Raw genomic sequence first — 22,286 nt, forward strand, 5'->3', positions numbered from 1 at the left:
TGGCTTCTGGGTACATGTCTGGCTCTGTCAGTCTGTTTCTTCACTTCCTTAGGTAGGTATTGTAGTTTCAGGAAAGCTTGGTAAAAGTCTTGTAGATGTTTGTCTCTGTCTGAAGGATTGGAGCAAATGTGGTTGTACCTTAGTGCCTGGCTGTACGCAATGGGTCATATAGTGTGTCATGGATGGAAGCTGGAGGCATGTAGGTAAGCATAGCAGTCAGTGGGATTCAGGTATAGGGTGGTATGTAAATAAAGAATTAGCAACGGGTAAGCCACAATCTATTTTTAAATTAGGAGGGTGGACTTTAAAAACAAACGTGGTTTAAAATCATTGGCATTTGAAAATTTGGAGGAGGGGATACTAATTACCTTTCGAAAACTCCCTGAATCAGACTGGGTTCAATTCACAGAGCTCACAAGTGCTATAGGGCAAGTAAGGGAATGAAGGTTGAGGGCATTCATTCCAGTAGTGAAAGACTGTTTGATGGGGATTCATGGAAAAGAGATGTTACTGTGGCACAGAAACAGTTTCCCTTATAGGGAAATGAATGAGTGCGGGGCAGGAGCTCTCTCTCTCCATGTTCCGCTCTAGGTTGGTTTTAGTGGAAGAATAAATTATCTCTATTCCTTGACTTTATGGTTTGCCATTATCCTAACATTTCTCATTGTGCTGCACGCCTTCTTTCCCTGCATATCTTCTCTTCATCAGTTTCCTCATCACACAATCTCTCCCATGTGTCTCAGGCCCCTTGGTAGAGCTAGTGAATCACGGATTGATCGCTCAAGGGGGAAGGTAATGGGAAGGTTAAGATTCCACAACAAACATTTTCTTCTAGGATGAAGTGCTTATGGAAAGATGCTGGAGCTCAGGCTAGCTGTTCTGTTAACCAATGGGTTTGGATTCAGCAAGGTGTTAAAGAACATAAATGGTGTGGGTTGTCAGAGAAAAGACCATTCTGAATACTCTGGAGTGGTATTTAATTACAATAGGCAATTTCCCATTCACGTTCTCCCACCTTCTCATTTTGACAAATAACAAGCAGCCCTGTAGCACCTTAAAGACAAACAAATGTATTAGCTTATTTTTGTTGGACATGAGTCACATCCACTCTGATTTTATTAGTACTGATGTCACAGTCCATCTCTCTGTCCCTTCCTTTTCTGTTTTCTCTTCAGCACATGAGGAAGTGAGTTGTATCTCATGGAAGTTTATTCCCTAACACCCTAATAAATTTATTTAGTCTTTTAAGTGCTATCAAACTCTCTGTTGTTTTTGGTTGAAACAGAATAACATGGCTACCCCTGAAACCTGTCCTTACCAAGTGTACTGAGGGAGGTGAGACTAATTAGTTAGTTCCAGATTTATCTATCTTGATTAGCATGACCAGTCTTACAGAACTTACTTTGTGATTATAAAAAGGGAAATTCTCTTGTTTGTTTCAATGTATTTGTCTGGAAGATAGGAAAATGTTTATGGACTTAAGGCGTGTTTCTGAAGATAGATAATCTAGAAATCTGTCTATATTTAAAAATGTCACTAGGCATTCAGTGCCTTTAGCACTTTGTTGTTGTTGTTCCTCATCTTGTATTTGAAAGAAGTTTTGTGTAACATACTTGACATTTTTGGTTACATCCCTGGAGTGCTCTGCAACAGTGGAGATCTACTGAACATCACTTACTGGAGAAAAAAATTACTTGTAATTTTTGTACCTGGAAGATGATTATAATAGATCCCCACTTACCCTTCTATCTTCCTCACAGATTTGGATGTTTTATTATGTCTACTCTGTTATTCTTCCAACTGAATAAAAGAACTATCAAAAGCAGTTCTGGCTCATCAGCACTTTAATGTATAAGGCAGGGGTCAGCAACCCCTGGCACAGGTGCCAAGAGTGGCAGGTGAGCCAATTTTCATCAGTGCATGAGGTGGAGTCCCAGTCCCATCCCTCCTCTCCCATGCAGCTGGGAGCTTGCTCAAAGCCATGCCACCTATAGATTAACAAAAGACCAACTTATGCTACAAACTACCATCTAAATGGCAAAACTCTGCATCTTCATGTATTTATTAATGAAGCTGTTGTAAGTAGGACTGCTAGTGATTTTAAAAAGTTTCACCAGCACTCAGAACATACATAGTGGTCAAAATGTCAAATTTCGGCACTCTGCTGACCCCTGGTGTAAGGCAAATGAGGTGACTTTATAGCTTGAAATTTAAATAGGGTAATTCTGCCAGACTCACAGAGGAGCACAAGCCAAGAGTGTAGATCTGTTTACTCTTTACCACCTCTGAGTACAAGAATTAAAATTAAGGGACTTTACTTTACTTAGAGTAAGTCTACATTATGCAGCTTTTAGTGGCAGTTGTGTGTGGAAACAGCCCTTTCTGTGGAAGTCAGCATGTGTGAATGCTGTTTGTTGGCACTTGTACAGATGAAGTACATCCATCCCCAAGGAGGGGGTTTCTCTTTTGGCAGCAGAAAGATTCTGTGGACATGCAGCATTCAGACTTTTTTTTGCCCTGTAAAACTTTGTCATTCATGGTGGGGGCGGAAGGAAGGGAGTTAAGCACCCATGAACAACATGTTTTGTTAATCAAGTGCAAGTGTAGACATAGCCTTACTTAAGTCATTTCATGGGAAACCTTTGCTCTGAAGATCAGGGGCATTTTTAATCAAACATTTAAAGTGATTTGCTGACCTTTGACAAATTATTTTGGTCATCTAGGAAGAACAAGCATGGCTGTGACATCTGTCGCTGTAAGAAATGCCCGGAACTTCCTTGTGGTAAGACCTGTCCAATGGGCTTCCAGCAGAATAATCATGGTTGTCTTCTCTGCAGATGTAGAGGTAGGTGTGACTACATTACCTCCATGTATTTGTTTCAAAGCAATTACAAGAAAGTGAGAGAAATTAAAAGCAGTAGTACATTATATTAATAAGACTGAAAACTCAACATCATGTTCTTTAAGGGAGAACCCTATATTGTAGGGCTTTGTTATCATTTGTAGTTTTTGTGTTTTTTACTGTCCGCCTAATGAAGGTATGCATCACATAATTCAGGTGACATTTTAGACCTCAATCTATCTTCCATTTGAGAAGTCAGTGAGAGTCAATTGATTAACTTCGGTAGGATTTGCATCAGGTCCTGAATAAGCCTGAGAAAACCGATTGAATTTCTCTTTTCTTCCTTCAATGGAATATGTTTTCTTTTAATCTAGATTTATAAATGTTTAAAATATTTCATTTGACTTCCGCCTCACCCAATTCACTGTACATCACTGCATCAGTATTTGAACATTGCTTTGACTGTGTGAAACATTATATTAGAGCTAAGTATTTCAACTGAGCTGTAGGTTGCTTGGTAGCTAGGTGAATACTATTTTTTTCTGATCCTATTTTAAATACATTTAATCTCAAATATTATCAAAATAATTTGCTATTTTATCCCTCTGTGATCAGAGACCTATCAAGACTTTTTATTAAGTAAAATTAACAAATAATTTTAATAAAAATGTGATTCTCAAAAATCTGTTATCTGTAAAAGAAAACTTAAGGAAAAAGACATGGTCTATTGAAAAAGTTCAGTTCTCCTACCAGTCATAATGAACAGTGTCAAATCTTGGCAATAATGCTCAAGCTTTGACTTAATTTTCGGATACTTCCTTTCTTCCTTTCTATTACTTATGTGGAGTATGATACATATATTTTTATAATTGCTAAGCAGTTCTAGATTATTATGAAGCTGGGATTTATTAAAGCAATAATATCCCTAATAATTTAATAATAATTTTGCAAAATGTAATTGAGACAAGATATTTAAACATCTATTCTTTAGTGAACAATAGAGATGTTAACCAGTGTTAAACAGTGTTGCACTTCTGGTAGCCTTATGCACACCCATGTTCTTCTATCTCCTCTATTCTAACAACTCTGACATTCCTCTCTACCACCTCTCTCCAGATGTGCATTATTCCCTGTCTCATATCTCTTCAAGAATGTTCTGAAGCTTCTTAAACTAAACAGGTTAACACTACGGGTGCATCTACACTAGCCGGCTACTGCGAAGTAGCTAGCACAACATCGAAATAGCACGCATCGCATCTACACACGCTGTGCACTATTTCGACATTGAAATCGGGGTTAGGCGGTGAGACGTCGAAATTGCTATTCCTATCCGAAGATGGGAATAGCGCCCTACTTCAACGGTCAATGTCGAAGTAGGGCATGTGTAGACGATCCGCGTCCCCGTACATCAAAATAGCCAGGTCCTCCATGGCAGCCATCAGCTGAGGGGTTGAGAGACGCTCTACCCAGCCCCTGCGGGGCTCTGTGGTCGTTGTGTGCAGCAGCCCTTAGCCCAGGGCTTCTGGCTGCTGCTGCTGGCGTTGCTGCAGCTGGGGGTCCATGCTGTGTGCATGGGGTATGCAACTGGTTGTCGGCTCTGCAGACCTCGTGCTGTGCAGGCCGTGTGTGTCTGGGAGGGGCCCTTTAAGGGAGCGGCTTGCTGTTGCCCCAGAAGGGCTAGTCCAGCCTGTGACCCCATCCACAGGCTTTGCTGGCCCTTTATTTCAATGGGGAGCGCTTGTGTGTGTGGAAGCCCCTCATTTCCTTCCGGGGCGACTCTTTTTGACATTCCCCGTCCCTACTTCGACGTTGAACGTCGACGGCACCAGCCCCGGAGCATGTGTAGACAATACGCATCCAAGTAGCCTATTTCGATATTCTTACTTCGAAATAGGCTACTTCGATGTAGTGTGCTAGTGTAGATGTAACCTATATTTCTTATATAGCGTCCTAATGACTATTCTGACCTCACTTTCTCCATCACAGTTAAAAACTGCATTTCCTTAAAGTTACATTTTCAGTATCTTCTTCTTCATATGTCAAAGTTCTCATTATATTGTACTGCTTTTCCTTCAGTAACATTCCAAAAATATATCCTTTCCTCTCCTTCTCATTTGTCAAGACTATGTGTTTTGTCTGGCCTGGACTATCACAATTTATTTCTTTTGCATCCTTAACATAGCTAGTGTCTAGCTGCTAAAATTCTAACCATTTCCCACTCAAAAACGAGACTGAGGAGTTGGTTGTATGTATAAGAGTTGAAGTCAGTGAAAGGAAATGGGCTGGGATTGGCATGGTGAAATACCTGATGCTAACTGTGAAGGCTCTGCAACAGCTCTGCTGCTGCCTACATCTCCTGTGACTCTAGAACTTTCCTCCTGGTTTCTGCCCATTCTTCCCACCTCACCACTCGACTTTTTAACCTCTTGCTAATCTTACCTTTGAGTTTTTTCTCACTAATTCCTCCCTCCTCAAAACCTCTTTCTACTTTACCGTTCTTGTCCAATCTCAAATGTAATTTAAGTATATAAGAATTTAAATGATTCATTCCCATTTTGTTTGCTTTAATCATTGTCCTTCCTTTTCTTGTTCTTTTATTGCTTGTCTTTATATTTTGCCATATGCTTGGCTAATTTACGCTATGCATTCTTGGAGAAGGGAACATATGTAAAGGGTTTGGTCACAGAGATCCCCTTGACACTGTCATTAGATGTGCTGTACTGGCACTGAGCCTATCTATCTGCCCTTTGGGATGCCCTTACCACTCTGTCCGGCTCTCTGGTCTCCTCTTGCTTTGGCACAGAATTGGGGGTCACAGCCCTCAGCACTGTAATACAGACACTGAGATCAGCTCAGCTCAGGGAAGGCTGTCAAAGGGACTTGCCTCAGCACCCAACTGCATAGCCCTAATGGGATCAGAGCCTCAGATAAATCCCTCTTACTCTTTTTAAAGTTTTATACAGAACAAGCTCATAAAATGTTCTCCCTTTTTATCAATGAAAGAGAGATATGCACAGCTGTTTGCCCTCCTGGGTAGCAGTTATTTGTACTGGGTTTATTAATAAACAAAAAAAGTGATTTTGTTCAGTATAAAAGGTAGGATTTAAGTGTTAAAAGAGAGGTGGCAGAATAACAGGATACTAAACAAAATAAAACAAAACACACCAGCTAAACTTAATTACATGAAGAGAACTTATTACAAAACATAATTTCTCACCCTAAGTTCTTATTTCAGGTAAAGTCTTCAGGTGTCCTTTCTGACCTGGGTCCAGCAGTTCTCCTCCATCCTTGTCATTACAATCCTTTTGTTTCCAGGTGTTTTCCTTTATCCTCTTGGTGTGAGAAGGCAATCGGAAGACTATCATTACTTAATTCCATGGCCTTATATAGAATTTCCCTAAGGTGGGAAGACTTTGCTCAAATTCCCTCATGCTCCTGTGGAAAATTACAAAATTCAAGATGAATTCCAGAAATGGTGCATGCGTAGAAATAGAATATACACATTTGGTAGATTACAAATTTTCCAATGATACCTTACAAGAATTATTTCTCATAAAGCATTTTGCTGCTGTTTGTATTCATAAGCATATTTTCATATAGCATAGAGGAGGCCCCATCACACCATGTATTTTTCAAATTTACTGAAAACAGCATCCAAACATACAGCTTAATTTTCTGTTGTCATGTGTGGCAACTACTTCAGTTTCTTTCCGTCATCTGGGTAATTTACTTAGCTTTGTGCATAGCTTATATGTCAGCGGTGACATTTCTGTTCATAGGCCTCTTGTCCCTTCTCTTAGGCCTTTCTGAAATTTACTTCCAAGACTTCCATCTCCCTGACTCTCTATCCACTTGTAAGCTCCCGGAGTAGTGAGAACCACTGCCATTTTTTTCTTTTCCCTGGTCTGTGTTACTGTGGCTTTTCTACATCCTTGTCCCTTTTTCCAGCACATAGTTCTGACAGGACTACAGTATTCAATATGTTTCTGATGCTCAACCTCAATCTTCTTTCTTGAGAGCTAGCACATGCTGATACAGGGTCTATATTAGTGATCATCAATAAATAAATGTCAGGAGTAAAACATGTAAGTGCCTTACAATCTGTATTTTTCTCCTAGCATCTCACTCTACATATGGGCATATGCAAGTGTGCATTCTGGTCTGACAAAGTGTGTTAAATGGTTGTACTTTGATCATTTGATAGCTTTTGTTCAGGCTGTATTCACAGAACACTGAGGCTATGTCTAGACTTCAGGGTTCTGTCGAAAAAACATCTGTTGACAGAAGTCGTCAACAGCGTGCGTCCAGACTGCAGATCTGTTGGCAGATATCTGCCAGTAGGAAGCATTCTGTCAGCATCTAAACATCTTGTTCCACAAGGAAGAAGCAATGTCTCAGCAGAGGGGTATTTTCCGACATTTGGCCCCATGTGAATGGGCCCAATGTTGGAAAAGCCTGTCCTGACAGAACTGTTGGCAATTAGACGTAGCCTGAATATGAGTGTTAGTCTCACAGTAGTTTTAACTTTGGGATCTACATATGTACAAAACTTTTTTTTTATACTAACTCTGGTAGCATAACAGCTGCAAGACTTACGCAACTAATAGGATTAAACTCTGTTTTAGCACATAAATAAAGGCCACTTTGTGCAATTATATATCCCATGTCCATCCACCCATTTCCTCAGCTGTAAAAGTATAGCTTATATTTGTACAATCTTTTATTTAAAGGGCTTAGGGACATGAGAAGTCTTCAGATAAGCAGGATTTTGTGTGTAACTGTGGAAGTAGTTGGCCAGCTAGCTTTAAAGGCAGCATGTTCTCAGTCATCCTAGACAACGTGTACAGCCTGATGAGACACAGTAAAATCATTCTCCAGTTAATGGCTTTTTTTTTGGTTAACTGAAGATTGCTTAAACAAGGAGGTACAGTTACACCACTTTATATGTTCATGTGTACTTGTTCAGCTATGTTTTCCAATGCAAATATATTTTTATAGGAAAGAGTAACAGTGTTGATTTATTATTATTTAAGATGTTATCATTAGGTCTCAAAGTCAGCACTTTATTGAGACATTTCATCCATTTGAACTTAATACCCATGTGGAAATCCTTCTTCACAACTGTAAGAGTAACTACTTTTTTTCTTTTTGAAACCTTATTAGACTCTGGAATACGTTTCTGACAAATACCTGGAGCATAGAATTGCACAATACTTGGAGACTTGTCTTTTAAAACAAAAACAACCCTAATAGTAAACTTCACAAATCTGGAACTATACCTTCTAGGTTTTCTGTTTACCTCATATGAGAGCTAATCTTGTTAAATTGTTCAGTGGCCTAAAATATGAAATAATGGACTCTCCTGTAGGTTATAAACTGAGTAATGAGTGTCTGTTTCATTTCCCATTTTTTCTTGATAACACACAACTTTGGAAAGAATGGCATTACCCTTTTTAACAAAAAAAACCCACCATTGAATTCTGCTCTTGTGAAATTTTTTCTTTGATAATGGAGGAAATTTATAAGCACAAATCATAATCACCTCATGTACGATTATTGTTCATTCAGAAAAGTTGAATAATACATACTCATTTTAAGTTGGTCAGATTCCAGAAAAAGAATACTACTGCTATTGATCTTCTTGGAATTAAATCACTTTAACAATGTAGCTAGTTTAATAGCAATCCCTAATTAGGGAAAATAGATGTAAGAAACATAATGTACACTGTAGGCTTTCTTCAGTTTTCTGGGGATGGTTTTCAGACAAGACACAATGACAAAATACAGATGTGAAAGACTTGAGATTTCTCTCATTATTTTATGTGCTTTTTTCAAAGAAAACAAGATGTATGTAATATACTGAAATAACTTAACTGTCACCAAAAAAGATTTCTGTAGAAAAATTTTGTCTGTGGGTGCAAAAGAAGTCCATTTTCAGTTTTTGAGAGCTGGAGAACTTGTGAAACATGGTTGTGTAGTACCTGGGACATTTCATGACAAGGATGGCCAAAATGTAGTCTTTCTGTTATGTGGTGCTAACCTAGTGATGGAAGCATTAAGCATTGACAGAAAAATATTACAGCACAATGCTGATGAGAACAGGAATGTCACAACTGACATCTGAAGGGAGAAAGGTGCTCTATTTTGATTTTCAATTATTCTGATTCATGTTGTGCAATATGCACTTTGAATAAGGCATCAATCAGTATGATGGAGACTGCAAGACCACCTAATACTTCTGCTTTATGTATCATCTGAGTCCATATAAATCAGCTATTACTGTAAAGAGGGGGAAGGAGATAGTACAGTAAATGATTATGTGGTGGTAAATCATTCTTTACCAATCAAAAACATATTGGAAGATGTTTACTAGTGTCCCAGATGCTGGCTGATGTATGCCAGCCACTATATCTTGTGGTACTATTTACTCCCCAGGCTGACAGACAGTCCTCTAGAGTGTCCTTCAACAAAACAGCTCTGAGATCTCAGTTATCTTACACGTTACAAGGTCAATTTCCCCACCTTTGATATTCACAGGAACGGCACACACCCCACTTAATTTACTTCTTCCATAGGTCCTATGGTGGAAGTGACTCTTCCCCTTTTATTAAGAACAACAAGAAGTCCTGTGGCACCTTTTCGAGTAACAGATACTTTGGAGCATAAGCTTTCGTGGGCAAAGACCTGCTTCATTAGATGCGTGAGACTCATGCATCTGATGAAGCGGGTCTTTGCCCACGAAAGCTTATGCTCCAAAATATCTGTTAGTCTATAAGGTGCCACAGGACTTCTTATTGTTCTCGAAGATACGGACTAACACAGCTACCTCTCTCATACTTGTCCCCCTTTTTTCTTCTCCTTCTTCCCCGCTGCCTCCCTCAGCCTATATAAACCCTGGATTCTTATGTTTGCTCCAAATCAGATGAAGTGGCTCTTACCCACAAAAGCTTCTTACCTAATAAATAAAACTGCTAGTCTTTGAGGTGCTACACAACTGCTTATTTTTGTGAAGCTACAGACTAACACAGCTACCCCTCTGAAACCACTTAATTCAAGCTAGGGGTTTTTGTGTGTGAAATGGGAGTCAACTTATTGGCAAAACTTGCATTATAGCTTGTGTCAACATTTCACTGAAGACACACCAGGGCAGTGGCTAGTTCTGGGAGGGGCTCAATTGTTTTGTTAGGTTGTAAACTCATTTTATTATATTGACTATTGCATTATTGTAAAACAGATATCTAGAGCTTCCTTCCCTTACCAATGGTCTACAATAAAGTTTGGGAGAGATATCTGACTTTGGCAAATTTAAGAGATCTCTTCCTTGAGGCCAGTTCAACTCTCCTATGCCATTTTTCCAAATGACTAAAAGAGACTAATATATTGCTAATTTTAAAAAGGGTTCCCAAGGTGATCCTGGCAATTACAGGCCAGTAAATCTGACTTCAATACCATATAAGATGGTTGTTACTAAAGTAAAGGACAGAATTGTCAGATGCATGGAGGAAGATAATTTCTTGAGGCAAGAGTTGACATGGTTTTTGGAAAGGGAAATCATGGCTCACAAATCTACTAGAATTCCTGGGTGAGGAGAGTCAATAAGCATGCGGACCAGGGGGATCCAGTGAACACAGTGTACTTAGTTTTCCAGAAAGCCTTTCTCAAGGTCCCTCACCAAAAGGCTCTTAAGTAAACTGAGCTGTCCTGGAATAAGAGGAAAGGTCCTCTCATGGATTGGTAACTGGTTAAAAGTTAGGAAGCTTAGGGTAGGCATATGTTTTCAGAATGGAGAAAAGTAAATAGTGGTGTCCTCCAGGGATGATGCAGATGATACAAAATTGCTCAAGATAGTAAAAACCACAGCAGACTGTGAAGAGCTTCAAATAGATCTCACAAAATTGGGTGAATGGGCAACAAAATGGCTGATGAAATTCAATGCTGGTAAATGCAAAGGAATCCACAATGAGAAACCTAATCCTAACTGTACATATGCAATGATGGAGTCTAAATTAGTTGTTACCACTCAAGAAAAGGATCTTGGAGTTACTGTGGATAGTTTTCTGAAAACATCCACTCAAAGTACAGAGCCAGTCAAAAAAAAGTAAACAAAATTCTGGGAATCTTCAAGAAAGGGATGCATAATACAATAAACTCGTTGATATCCAGCATTCTGTTATCCAAGACTCTCAAATAACCAGCATTTTAACCATAAATAAATTTTAGTTGTGTTTTCTGTAGGTGGAGTATAGTGACAGTAAATACAAACAACTACAGCAAATACAGAATAAGTTTACAGTGTACGATACTACTGTTGATAAAGTACTCTATATTATACTTTTGTTTGTTTCTTAATATCTAATCTTGTTTTTCCTTAGTGTTATGCATTGCTAGGTATACTTTTTTATTATCCAGTATATTTGAATATTGCTCAACTATCCAGTCCCTGGGCTGCCAGATATGAAAGGGTTTACTATAAGACAGAAAATATTTTATTGCCTTTATATAAATCCATGGTATGCCTGCATCTTGAATACTGTGTGCCGATGTGGTCACCTCATCTCAAAAAGATATTTTGGCATTGGTAGAAGTTCAGACAACTGCAACAGAATTGGTTCGGAGTATTCAATAGCTGCCATATGAGCAGATATTAATAAGATTGGGATTTTTTTTGTGTTAGAAGAGAGACCTCTAAGGGGGTAGGAGATATGATAGTCTATAATATCACGACTGGCATGAAGAATGTATATAAGGAAAAATTATTTACTCCTTCCCATAACACACAATTTAGTGTTCACCAAGGGCTTGTCTACACTACCACTTTCCTTCGAAGGAAGGATGGCAATTAGGGTGTTGGGAGTTTACTAATGAAGTGCTGCTGTGCATAGGCAGCACTTCATTTGGCAAATTCTCCCTCCCCGCGGCAACGCCAAAGTTTTCAACTTCGAAGTACCGACGTGTCTAGCCGCAGCGCACCCACTGGTACTTCAAAATGCTGGGGCAACTTTGAAGTCCCCTTACTCCTCAAAATCCTCAAAACAAAAGGAAGTATTTCTTCACACAACACATAATCAACTTAGGGAACTCCCTGCCACAGTATGTTGTGAAGGCCACGAATATAACATGGTTCAAAATTAGCTAGATCAAGGATCAGCAACCAAAATAGCAAGAAAGATTAACATTTTTTTCAAATTCAGTAAGAAATTCAATAATTCAAGAGCAGCAATGCATGTGAATATGAAATGGTCCTTAATAAATAATGTCAAACCATGCTTTTTGTGATCCCTATTTTAAGAACAGTGCACACAATGATTTGTAATGCAATATATGTTTACTGTAGGATATTCACAAACTTTTTACATATTCTCTTGAGGCTGCATATTTTGGTGGTGGTGAATTTCTCATTGCAACTGAAACATATAGGTAGCCCAGCCACACTAGATAGAAATATGAAGGATAGTGTCCATTCAGTTAGAAGTTCTCAGTTTTCGTCTTCAATTTTCATCTTTTTGAAGCAATCCCAACCCCACTGTAATTATGCTGGTTTTATTTCACATTTAATTTGTTTTCTTTCTTAAAATGTGTGGTGCCCTTCATAGCAGGAATGCCAGAAGCTTCCTTTTCGTTTTTGAAATCAGGACTTTATTAGCAGCATGATCAAAACACATATAGAGTATGGTATCCCACAATGCATTGCACATATTAAAGGGGGAGTTATCCAACATTTCGAGATCACATATCATTTGCTATTTACGTATGAGTTGCTCATTTGAGGGCTTTTTAGACATTCACCATTTATCGAAAATAATGAGGAGGGGTATTTTTACTTTGCAATTTTAGCATTGGGAGCCACAAGGAAGTCCTTAAAGAGCTGCATGCAGCACCAGAGCTGCAGGTTGCAGACACCTAAACTAGATATATTCATTTATTTTTTCCGTTCTCGCTATTTTTTTCTCATCTCACACTAAGGGTACATCTACACTTGCATTCCTCTTTCGAAAGAGGTATGAAAATGAGGAAAATTGAAAATGCAAATGAATGCATATTTGCCACCTCAGTTTCATATTCTTATTTTGAAAGTGCGTCTTTCGAAAGAAGAAAACCAGTGTAGATGCTGCTCCTTCAAAAGTAAACCCCATCTTCGAAAGAATGCTTCTTCCCATTAAATAAAGTGTAGACGCACCCTAATTGTTTTTCCTCACTGATGCTTGCTTACTCATTCCCTTTTCTGTCCTTCTGTCTAGGTAAATTTGACTAATAAAATAGTGAATGCACTTCATTTTAGACACTTCTGAAACAAAATATGCTTTAATTTTTCATTTCAAAATGATGTTCCATTTAAAATTGTTTAAAGAAAAATGTAAAAGAGTAAAAAATACCTGAAAACTTAAAGAAAATATCCCCACTTCATTTCCTTAAAAAGGAATATGGGGATTGGGACCAATTTTTCCCATTAGCAAGAAAAAACACAAACATTCAATTATGGTTGGACCCAAAATGAAATTCTTAGGATTTTTAGGTTGATCAAATAACTGTTTTTTGTTTAGTGACTCAGCTCCGCATAATAATTGGGTCTTAATAATTCAAAGCTGTAGGCCCAAATTTAGATAAATACTTAAGTATATGTTAATTTTAGACACATTGTTAAATGTTTTGTTGAATGGGAATGCACTTACACATGCTTACTTGGCTGAATTATTATTAATAGCTTGAACTCCACCTGGAGCTAAACACACAGCCACTGCTGAGAAATGATTACAGGTGTCATGTGATCAAGAAATTTGGGATCCATGTGTAATTGAAACTGCCAATCATCATTAGGTTCTGGAGGGGGTTGCCAGGAGTTCTGTTGAAATTCTGCCCCAAAATTGAAGGAAGGGTTGGTGGCTCCTCAGTTGGAAGCTCATCAATCGGAAATGATAGAAAAAGAGAGAGACCTGGGTTTGTGTGTCAATCACATTGAGACACAACTTCAGTGAGGCCAGTAAAAAATGTAAATGTGATCCAAGGCTGTACCAGCCAAGGCATTTCCAGAAAAAATAAGAGACTCTGGATGTCATTGTACATAGCATTGGTATGGCCTCATTTGGAATATTCTGTACAATTCTGATTGCCCATGTTCAAGAAAGATGAATTCAAAGTGGAACAGGTGCAATGAAGCACTCCTATGATGATCATGGAATGGAGGCCTATTTATTGAGCTTAAAGGAGATTGACTTGTCTCGTTTAGCAAAATAAAAGTGAGAGAGGATACGGCAGTGCTAATAAATACGTTCTGAGTAAGTGCCAAGTAAGGTGAAGACATGTTCAAGCTGAAGGACAATGTTGGCATAATAAAAAGTGAGTATAACCTGGCCATGAACAAATGCAGACTGGAAATTGGAAGAAGGTTCCTAACCATTAGAAGAGTGAGGTTCTAGAACAGGGTCCCAATAAGATTTATGGGGGGCAAACATCTTAAAGAGAGAGCTGGAAAACTTATGAGTACAATTGTACGATGGGATTGCCTGTGATGGTAGTGGCCAGGACTCAATATCCCTGGTTCTGGTTTATTATGTTCCTAAAGCTCAGGCTTCAGGTTTCATCCATCCAGCAGCAGAGGTAGCATGGAGTATTCTTTCAGATGCTTGTTTGGCTATTTCTTGCTCACATGTTCAGACTCTAAATCTGTGATGTCCAACACGTTTGCCACTTGCCACGTGGTGAACAAGACACCACAGTGTGGTGATTCCAGGCTCTGGAGATGCATGCATTTCTTGCAAGAAACCTGGATAACAAACAGAAAGAATTAGAGGCTAATGGAGCAACGGAGACTTGGTGGGATGACTCGCATAATTGGAGCACCATCATGGAAGGGCATAAACTGTTCAGGAGGGACAGGCAGGGGAAAAAGGAGGAGTTGCGCTGTATGTGAGAAAGCAGTATGACTGCTCAGAGCTCCAGTATATGGAGGGAGAAAAACCAGCTGAGAGTTTTTGGGTTAAGCTTAGAGGAGGAAGCAACAGAAGTGATGTTGTGGTTGGTGTCTGCTATAGACTGCCAGACCAGATAGTTGCAGAATTCTTCAGACAATTAAGAAAATCTTCCAAATCACAGGCCCTGGTTCTCATGAGAGACTTCAATCACCCAGACATTTCTTGGGATACCAATACAGCAGCGCACAGACAATCCAGGAAGTTCTTGGAGAATGTTTGGGTTAACTTCCTGGTACAAGTGCTGAAGGAACTGACCTGGGGCCATGCACTGCTTGACTTGATGCTCACAAACAGGGAGGAACTAGTAGGAGAAATGGAAGTGAGTGGTAACCTGGGCTGCAGCCACCATGAGATGGTAGATTTCAGGATCCTGACAAAAGGAAGAAAGGTGAGCAGTAAAATAGACTCTTGATTTCAGAAGAGCAGACTTCGACTCCCTCAGAGAACTGATGGGCAGGATCTCTGGGAAAATGAATATGAAGGGGAAAGGAGTTCAGGAGAACTGGCAGTATTTTAAAGAAGTCTTATTGAAGGCACAGGAACAAACCACCCCGATGCACAGTAAGAAAAGCAAACATGGTAGGAAACTAGCTTGTCTTAAAAGGGAAATCCTTGACAAGATCAATCTCAAAGAGTGTGTATAAGAAGTGGAAAGTTGGACAGATGACTAAGGAGGAGTATAAATATATGGCTGGAGAATGCCAGGGAGTAATCAGGAAAGCAAAAGCACAATTGGAACTGCAGCTGGCAAGAAACATGAAGGGTAACAAAAAGGATTTCTACAGGCCTGTTAACAATAGGAGGGTGATCAGAGAGGGTGTGGGTACATTACTGGATGAGGGAGGTAACCTAGTGACAGATAATGCTGGAAAAGCTGAAGTATTCAACGCTGTTTTTGCCTCAGTCTTCAGGAACCAGATCAGTTCCCAAACTATGGCACTAGGCAATGCGGTATGGGAAGGAGGGGGGCAGCCCTAGGTGGGGAAAGAACAGGTTAAGAGCTACTGAGAAAAGTTAGAGGTCCACCAATCCATGGGTCCAGATTTCCTGCATCCAAGGGTACTGAAGAGATTGGCATATGTCATTGCAGAACCTTTGGCTATTATTTTTGAAAACTCATGGACATCAAGAGAGATCCCAGATGATTGGAAAAAGGCAAATGTTGTGCCCATCTTTAAAAAAAGGAAAGGACAATCCAGGGAACTATAGACTGGTCAGCCTTATCTCAGTCCCCAGAAAAACCATGGAGCGGCTCCTCAAGTAATCCATTCTGAAGCGCTTAGAAGAGGAGAAAGTGAGCAAGAGTAGTCAACATGGAGTCACCAAGGGCAAGTCGTGCCTGACCAATCTGATCAGCTTTTATGATGAGGTCAATGGGGAAGTCAATGGATGTGATATACCTTGACTTTAGCAAAGCTTTTGATACAGTCTCCCACAACATTGTTGCCCATAAGTTAAGAAAGTATGAATTGGATAAATGGACTGTAAGTTGGACAGAAAGCTGGCTTGATGGAAGGGCCCAAATTGTAGTGGTCAATGGCTCAATGTCCGTTTGGCAGCTGCTTTCAAGTGGAGTACCTGAAGGACTGGTTCTAGGGCCAGTATTGTTCAATACCTTTATTAATTACCTGGATGAGGGGTTAGATTGCACCCTCAGGAAATTTGCAGATGATACTAAGCTTAGGGGGTCAGGTAGATACATTGGAGGGTAGGGTTAGGGTTCAGAGTAACCTAGACAAATTGGAGGATTGGGCTGAAAGAAATCTGATGAGGATCAACAAGGACCAGTGCAGAGTCCTGCACTTGTAATGGAAGAATCCCAAGCATTGTTACAGGCTAAGTCACAGTGCAGCAGAAAAGGACCTGGGGACTACAGTGGATGAGAGGCTGGATACGAGTCAGCAGTGTGCCCTTATAGCCAAGAAGGCTAACGGTATATTAGGATGCGTTAGGAAGAGCATTTCCAGCAGATCTAGAGAAATTATTATTCCCCTCTACTCAGCACTGGTGAGGCCACATCTAGAGTATTGCATCCAGTTCTGGGCCCCCCATTATAGAAAGGATGTGGATGCACTAGAGGGAGTTCAGTGGAGGACAACAGAAATGATTAAGGGGCTGGAGGGCATGACCTATGAGGACAGGCTGAGGAATTTGGGCTTATTTAGTTTGCAGAAGAGAAGACTGAGGGGCAATTTCACAGCAGCCTTCAATTTCCTGAAAGGGGGCTCTAAAGAGGATGGAGAGACACTGTTCACAGTGGTGACAGATGGCAGAAGTAGCAGCAATAGTGTGACATTACAGAGTGAGAGAAGTCGGGTAGATATTAGGAAAAGCTCTTTCACCAGGAGGGTGGTGAAGCACTAGAATGTGTTACTGAGAGAGGTGATAGAATCTCCATCCCTAGAGGTTTTTAAGTCCTGGCTTGATGTGGTCCTGGCTGGGATGATTTATTTGGGGTCGATCCTGCTTTGCGCAGAGGGCTAAACTAGATGATCTCCTGAGATCCCTTCCAGCCCTAGAATTCTATGATTCTATAATCCATGCGCGCAGCTCCGAGGAGCCACATTTAAAGGAGTGCCCTCCACCCACTCCAAGAAAAGCACATTATTGGTGGAACAAGTGTGTAGCGGCGGCAGCTCCTGTGGCACCAGCAGGCCCTGACATGGCTCCTGCAGCCATAGCTCAGGCCCTGGCACAGCTCACGCAGCCACAGCTTGAGTCCCAGTGCAGCTCGTGCAGCTCCTGTGGCAACTCTGGTGAGTCACCAGCATTCAGTTTGTGTGGGGGGTGTAGGGTTGGGGTTGCCTGTCTCTGGGGGTGATGGGAACATTGTTGGAGGCAGACTGGGGCTTCCTGGCTCTGGGGGAGAGCATTGCTGGGGAGGGCATGGGAGCCTGTCTCTGGGGCAGGGCATTTATTTACAGAGGGGGTGGCCGGAAGACCCTGGCTTTACGAGAGGGGGAGGGCATTTATTTAGAGCTGGAAGGGCTGGGGTAGCCCGGCTGGAGAGGAGGGAAGGGCATTTATTTAGACCAGGAGTGGGGCTGTGGTGAATTTGGTAGAGTGACCACCACAAGTGTGGCAATCCTTGAATTACTATTGGATATCACTGCTCTAGTTGTTACTACAACAACAAAATAAATACATAAAAAAGGGAAAATCCAGCCTTCCCTTTTACACTCCCATAGTAGCCGCATGCCTTCCCTCACCATTTTCTCTTGCTGTAGCAGAAAAAAATTCTAAAAGCAAACTATAAATAATATGCAGAAATTGCAGCTATTGCTTTATGCAGCAGATTGCCAAAGCCCGTTTTTTCATGCAAACTGCATATGCTGCAGCAATGGAACCTGAAAGTATGTCAGATAACAGAAATCCAGCCCAAAGCCAATCATAGAATTCCAACCATAACCACTTATTTTTAAAATATCCATAAAAATACCAATCCACAATCTCAGTCCTTCAGCAATATCAAATGTCATGAACGGCATGAACAAATCTTCGCCATCTCTGTCTATCCTGGCCACAGGACCCAGGTCAGAAAAGCTATTCAGTTCATGAACTAATAAAGGCAACACAAATGTCATAGCTGTCTCACCTAACAGCACAGTCCAGAAACAATGTTTACTAGCTCTTTCAAAATAAATCTCGTGTTGAAATGATCAGATCAGAACTACCCAAATAAATATAAAACAGATCAAGGGTATTGGTCAGTCTTATGTAACATATTTTCATTCGCTAGCATGACCCATCATAACTCCCTTATGGCTTCTTTTTAGCCTATCAGTAGTATGTTATGTAAAGTCATCCATAACTCATGGAAATACTTTTCATGCCACATTTTGTACTACTGTTAATTCGGATAATATATAGGAAATTATATTTATTACTACATTTTTATTAACTTTCCTGCTCATAAATTTTGCTTATCTTTCTGCTGTTGCTTTTGCCTGCCTCCATTTTTAATTTCCCCTCTATTATTTAGCCTGTCATACCATTTGCTCTATCAAGAAAGAAGGGTTGAGATGATGATTTTCCCACTGCCCGTCTTCTCTTTTTTTTAATTGTTCGTTTCATTCTTCTACACCATTTCTCTTTTCCTTTGTCCCTCTTTTTCGTTTTTTTTCCCCCTTCCTCCTAGCCAAGGTTTTCTTTAGTGACTTACACCACTCAGTCTCTCCCTCCTTTTCTCTGCTTAAGTTCGGAATAAGGGGCTATTTCAAATATTCTGTTATCCCTTGTATAACTAGGGGTAGCGGAACTGGAATAACATGCACAAAATAGCACTCACAGTGTAAACATAGCCTAAGTATCAATATATCCCAGTGGAGGAGGCAGCCAGGCAGTACTTTGCGAGATTAGCATCTTGAAGGTGGAAGTTCTCCTACAGTTTCTGTCCTATGTTTGAGGAGTATGGTGGAGCTAGTCAACAGCTCCAGTGAAAGTGCTTTGAAATCATATGTTCCTGTAGGACCAAGACAGGATAAGGAAAAGCTTCCATTTTCATATCTGGGGGTACTGGAAGAGAGAGAGGGACTGGCTCTGATATTATGATCTTGTGCTCACCTATGTCCTAATGGTAGGATCGAGACTGAAGGTGTAGGGGGTCAGCCCAGTAGCTCACAATGCAGAGGTAAAGCACACTCATCACTTTTGTAATTTAATTTAAATTGTTGGATTAATTTAACGCAATGAACATTGCTCTGTGATATTGCCCTAATTTTGCTTGGATTAATTTATATTTGTTATCATACCAACCTGTTGCAATCCAGCTCTAAAGATATTCCAAGCAAAGCACATTATCTGCTAGTCATAAGGGTGTGCAAAGTTGTTTTTATCAGCATTGATGTATCAAATCAAAATTCAGATTCTGTGATTTTGACCAGGACATATCAATAGATGGAAGTGAACAGTGGCTTTCTCATGGAAGATGCCTCTAACCACATCATACTGCAGGAATGAGCAAGTTATGGTCTATAGACTGGATCCTGTCTGGCACACCCTTGAATATGGCCTGCAGCCTGCCCCACCAGGATCCAAGGTCTGGCAGGGAGCAGCCCCACACTTTTCAAAGTGGCTGGCTGCTCCCTCCATGTGCCTCTCCATACCGCATGCTGGGGGGAGGACTTTGAGGACTCCCTCCACCCCAACCAGAGTCTGTCAGTTCCCAGTGATCTGTTCCAGTGCAAGGAGCAGCCTGTTGCATTGAACAGCATGGGGCAGCGGCAGGCAGGGAGCCTGCCTGAAGGTCCCATTGGACTGCAGGCCAGGAGTCACCTAGATAAGCACCTCCTATCCAGAGACTAGCTCTGGCATCCCACCCCCTCTCGCATCCCAGTTCCCTGTCCTAGGTCACCATCCAATCCACCTGCATCCCATTTTCCAGGTCTCAATGCCCTCCCAGATCCTACACCACCCCGACCCCCCACACACAGACCAAAATGCTCTCCTGAACCCCAATCCCCTGCACCAGGTCACACCCAAACCTTCTGCATCTCCCCCACCCACCCCCGATCACAACTCTGCCACAGATATTGCACTTCCTCCCTCCCACGGGCCAGAATCCTCTCCTATAACCATACTCCTTTTCAGACCTCACATCCTCTCCTGCATTTCAGTCCTATACCCTCAGATCCCTTCTGCACCCGTCCGTCCCAGATTCTGCACCCTTGCTGAAGAAAAGTGAAGTCCTAGACCACTTACCAAAATCTTGGTATGCTTCTCATCAAAATTTATTGCTCACCTTTTTCATACAGGATCATTTTATCTTGATACAGCATGCAGAGGCATGTTTGAAGGGCTCTAGCAGCTGACCTTATTTCTAAGTCTAAATGAAAGTTAGAATAGCTTATAATTAAATAAAAAAAAGTCTAATGAAGTTATGCACTATTTTTGTGAAGCAACACAATCTCACCAGGGCGCACATTTTCTAATCATTTTATGCAGAGATACCAGATTCTGTTATGCCACCAGTTAAAACAGGCTCTTGCCTGTCAATGGATGGGCGTCGTCATGAGAAAGAGGAGAGCTGGCATGATGGTTGCCGAGAATGTTATTGTCACAATGGACGGGAGATGTGTGCCTTGATCACCTGCCCTGTACCAAACTGTGGCAACCCTACCATACATCCAGGACAATGTTGTCCATCATGTCCAGGTAAAATGTTGATTTGTACTTTATATAATACACCAGTCCTGTTCCCTCTTTTGTGTGAAACTTCCTCACCCATAGTTAAGGCACAAATACAAGATCTTCTGATAAGCCATTACAAAATATTAATCATTTTATTATGTTAAAAATGAGATTTTGTTAATGATAATCTACTGATGAAAATATTAGTGTGTCTGATGGGAATATTCATTCAATTAGATTTCTTGATTAATTGAATATTCTGGTTGCATGTTGCAGATCAAAAGTGTTTTCCCTGTAATGCAAGATTATTCATTTGTCTCTTTTTGGGTAGGAAGGCTAAGTAGAAGAAGGAGAATTACTACATTATTTTTAGTATACTAGAATGTACGCATTAAAATGACTTGCCATTTTTAACAAGATAGATGGTGGTGAAAATATAAAATTATATCCTTTTTAGTCTCAATGAAATTGCTTACAGGAGGCTGTTTTATATAATAAGCAATAATTGGTTAACTTAATAATTAATATCTGAGTTACTGGACAGTAGGTGGCATTGCCTAGTAAACCTCAAGTAGTCATACTATTAATAGAAAAAAAAACTAAGTCAGTAGAAAACAAGTAATTAAAAGGATCCAGTAATATTTTACTTTGTTTTAAGGTGAAAATAAACACAAGGAACAAAATAAATAGCAATGTTCATGCTTGTTAAATTAGAATCTTAAAATTGGTTAAAACAATGTTGAAAGTTTGTGTCACTACTTTCCTAGTACTGGGATTTACGATTGAAGGAAATTCTCCAAGATTGACAACTCATCCCTGCTGAGATGTGGGTATTTTGCTAATACTGAAGACACCCTCTGTGCCCAGAAGAGAGGCATAGCCCTGACAAAAAGCTCAGTGTGTTACTCCCTCTCCCAAAGGGCACAGGTGAGGGAGGCTTTTTGTAAACATCTTCTGGAGTGTTCTGTGAGAGCCCCCTCTGAGCTGCAGGAAAAAATGCTCTACTGGGCTTGAGCAGACATCCTCAATCAGGCCTCCAGACCAGGAGGGCAAGGGTTGGAGGACCAAAGGGAGCAGTTGCCCCAGGCCCAGCTTTTCAAAAGGATCCTGTGCTCTGGCCACCACTGCTGCCAAAGTATCAGTGGGAGTGGCCAAAGCCCTGGGCTCCTTTGAAATGATGCCACAGTGCTGCTGCACCACTCCACACAAGGCTCTGAAGGATTGTATTGGCTTATGTTCAACTTCATGTTTTTGGTTATTTTGATAGCCATGAGGAGTAGAAACATTTTCTTTTTTAAATGCAAGCTTAGATTCTGGAATACAGTTCTTTGGCAACATGCAAATAC

General features: G+C 40.5%; 1 protein-coding gene across 2 annotated transcripts in view; it reads left to right on the top strand.

Moving 5' to 3' along the window:
* CRIM1 (cysteine rich transmembrane BMP regulator 1) overlaps nt 1-22,286 on the top strand; it is a 315,027-nt gene that overhangs the window by 250,206 nt on the left and 42,535 nt on the right. The window contains exons 10-11 of one of the 2 annotated variants that reach the window (XM_074989675.1): nt 2,724-2,845; nt 20,755-20,964. In XM_074989675.1, the coding sequence (XP_074845776.1) occupies nt 2,724-2,845; nt 20,755-20,964 (332 nt within the window). The remainder of the gene's footprint in view (nt 1-2,723; nt 2,846-20,754; nt 20,965-22,286) is intronic. The other variant, XM_074989676.1, reaches the window with a different exon arrangement.

This window comes from Carettochelys insculpta, chromosome 3 (genome assembly GCF_033958435.1).
Source record: "Carettochelys insculpta isolate YL-2023 chromosome 3, ASM3395843v1, whole genome shotgun sequence".
In the NCBI taxonomy this organism is placed as follows: domain Eukaryota; kingdom Metazoa; phylum Chordata; order Testudines; family Carettochelyidae; genus Carettochelys; species Carettochelys insculpta.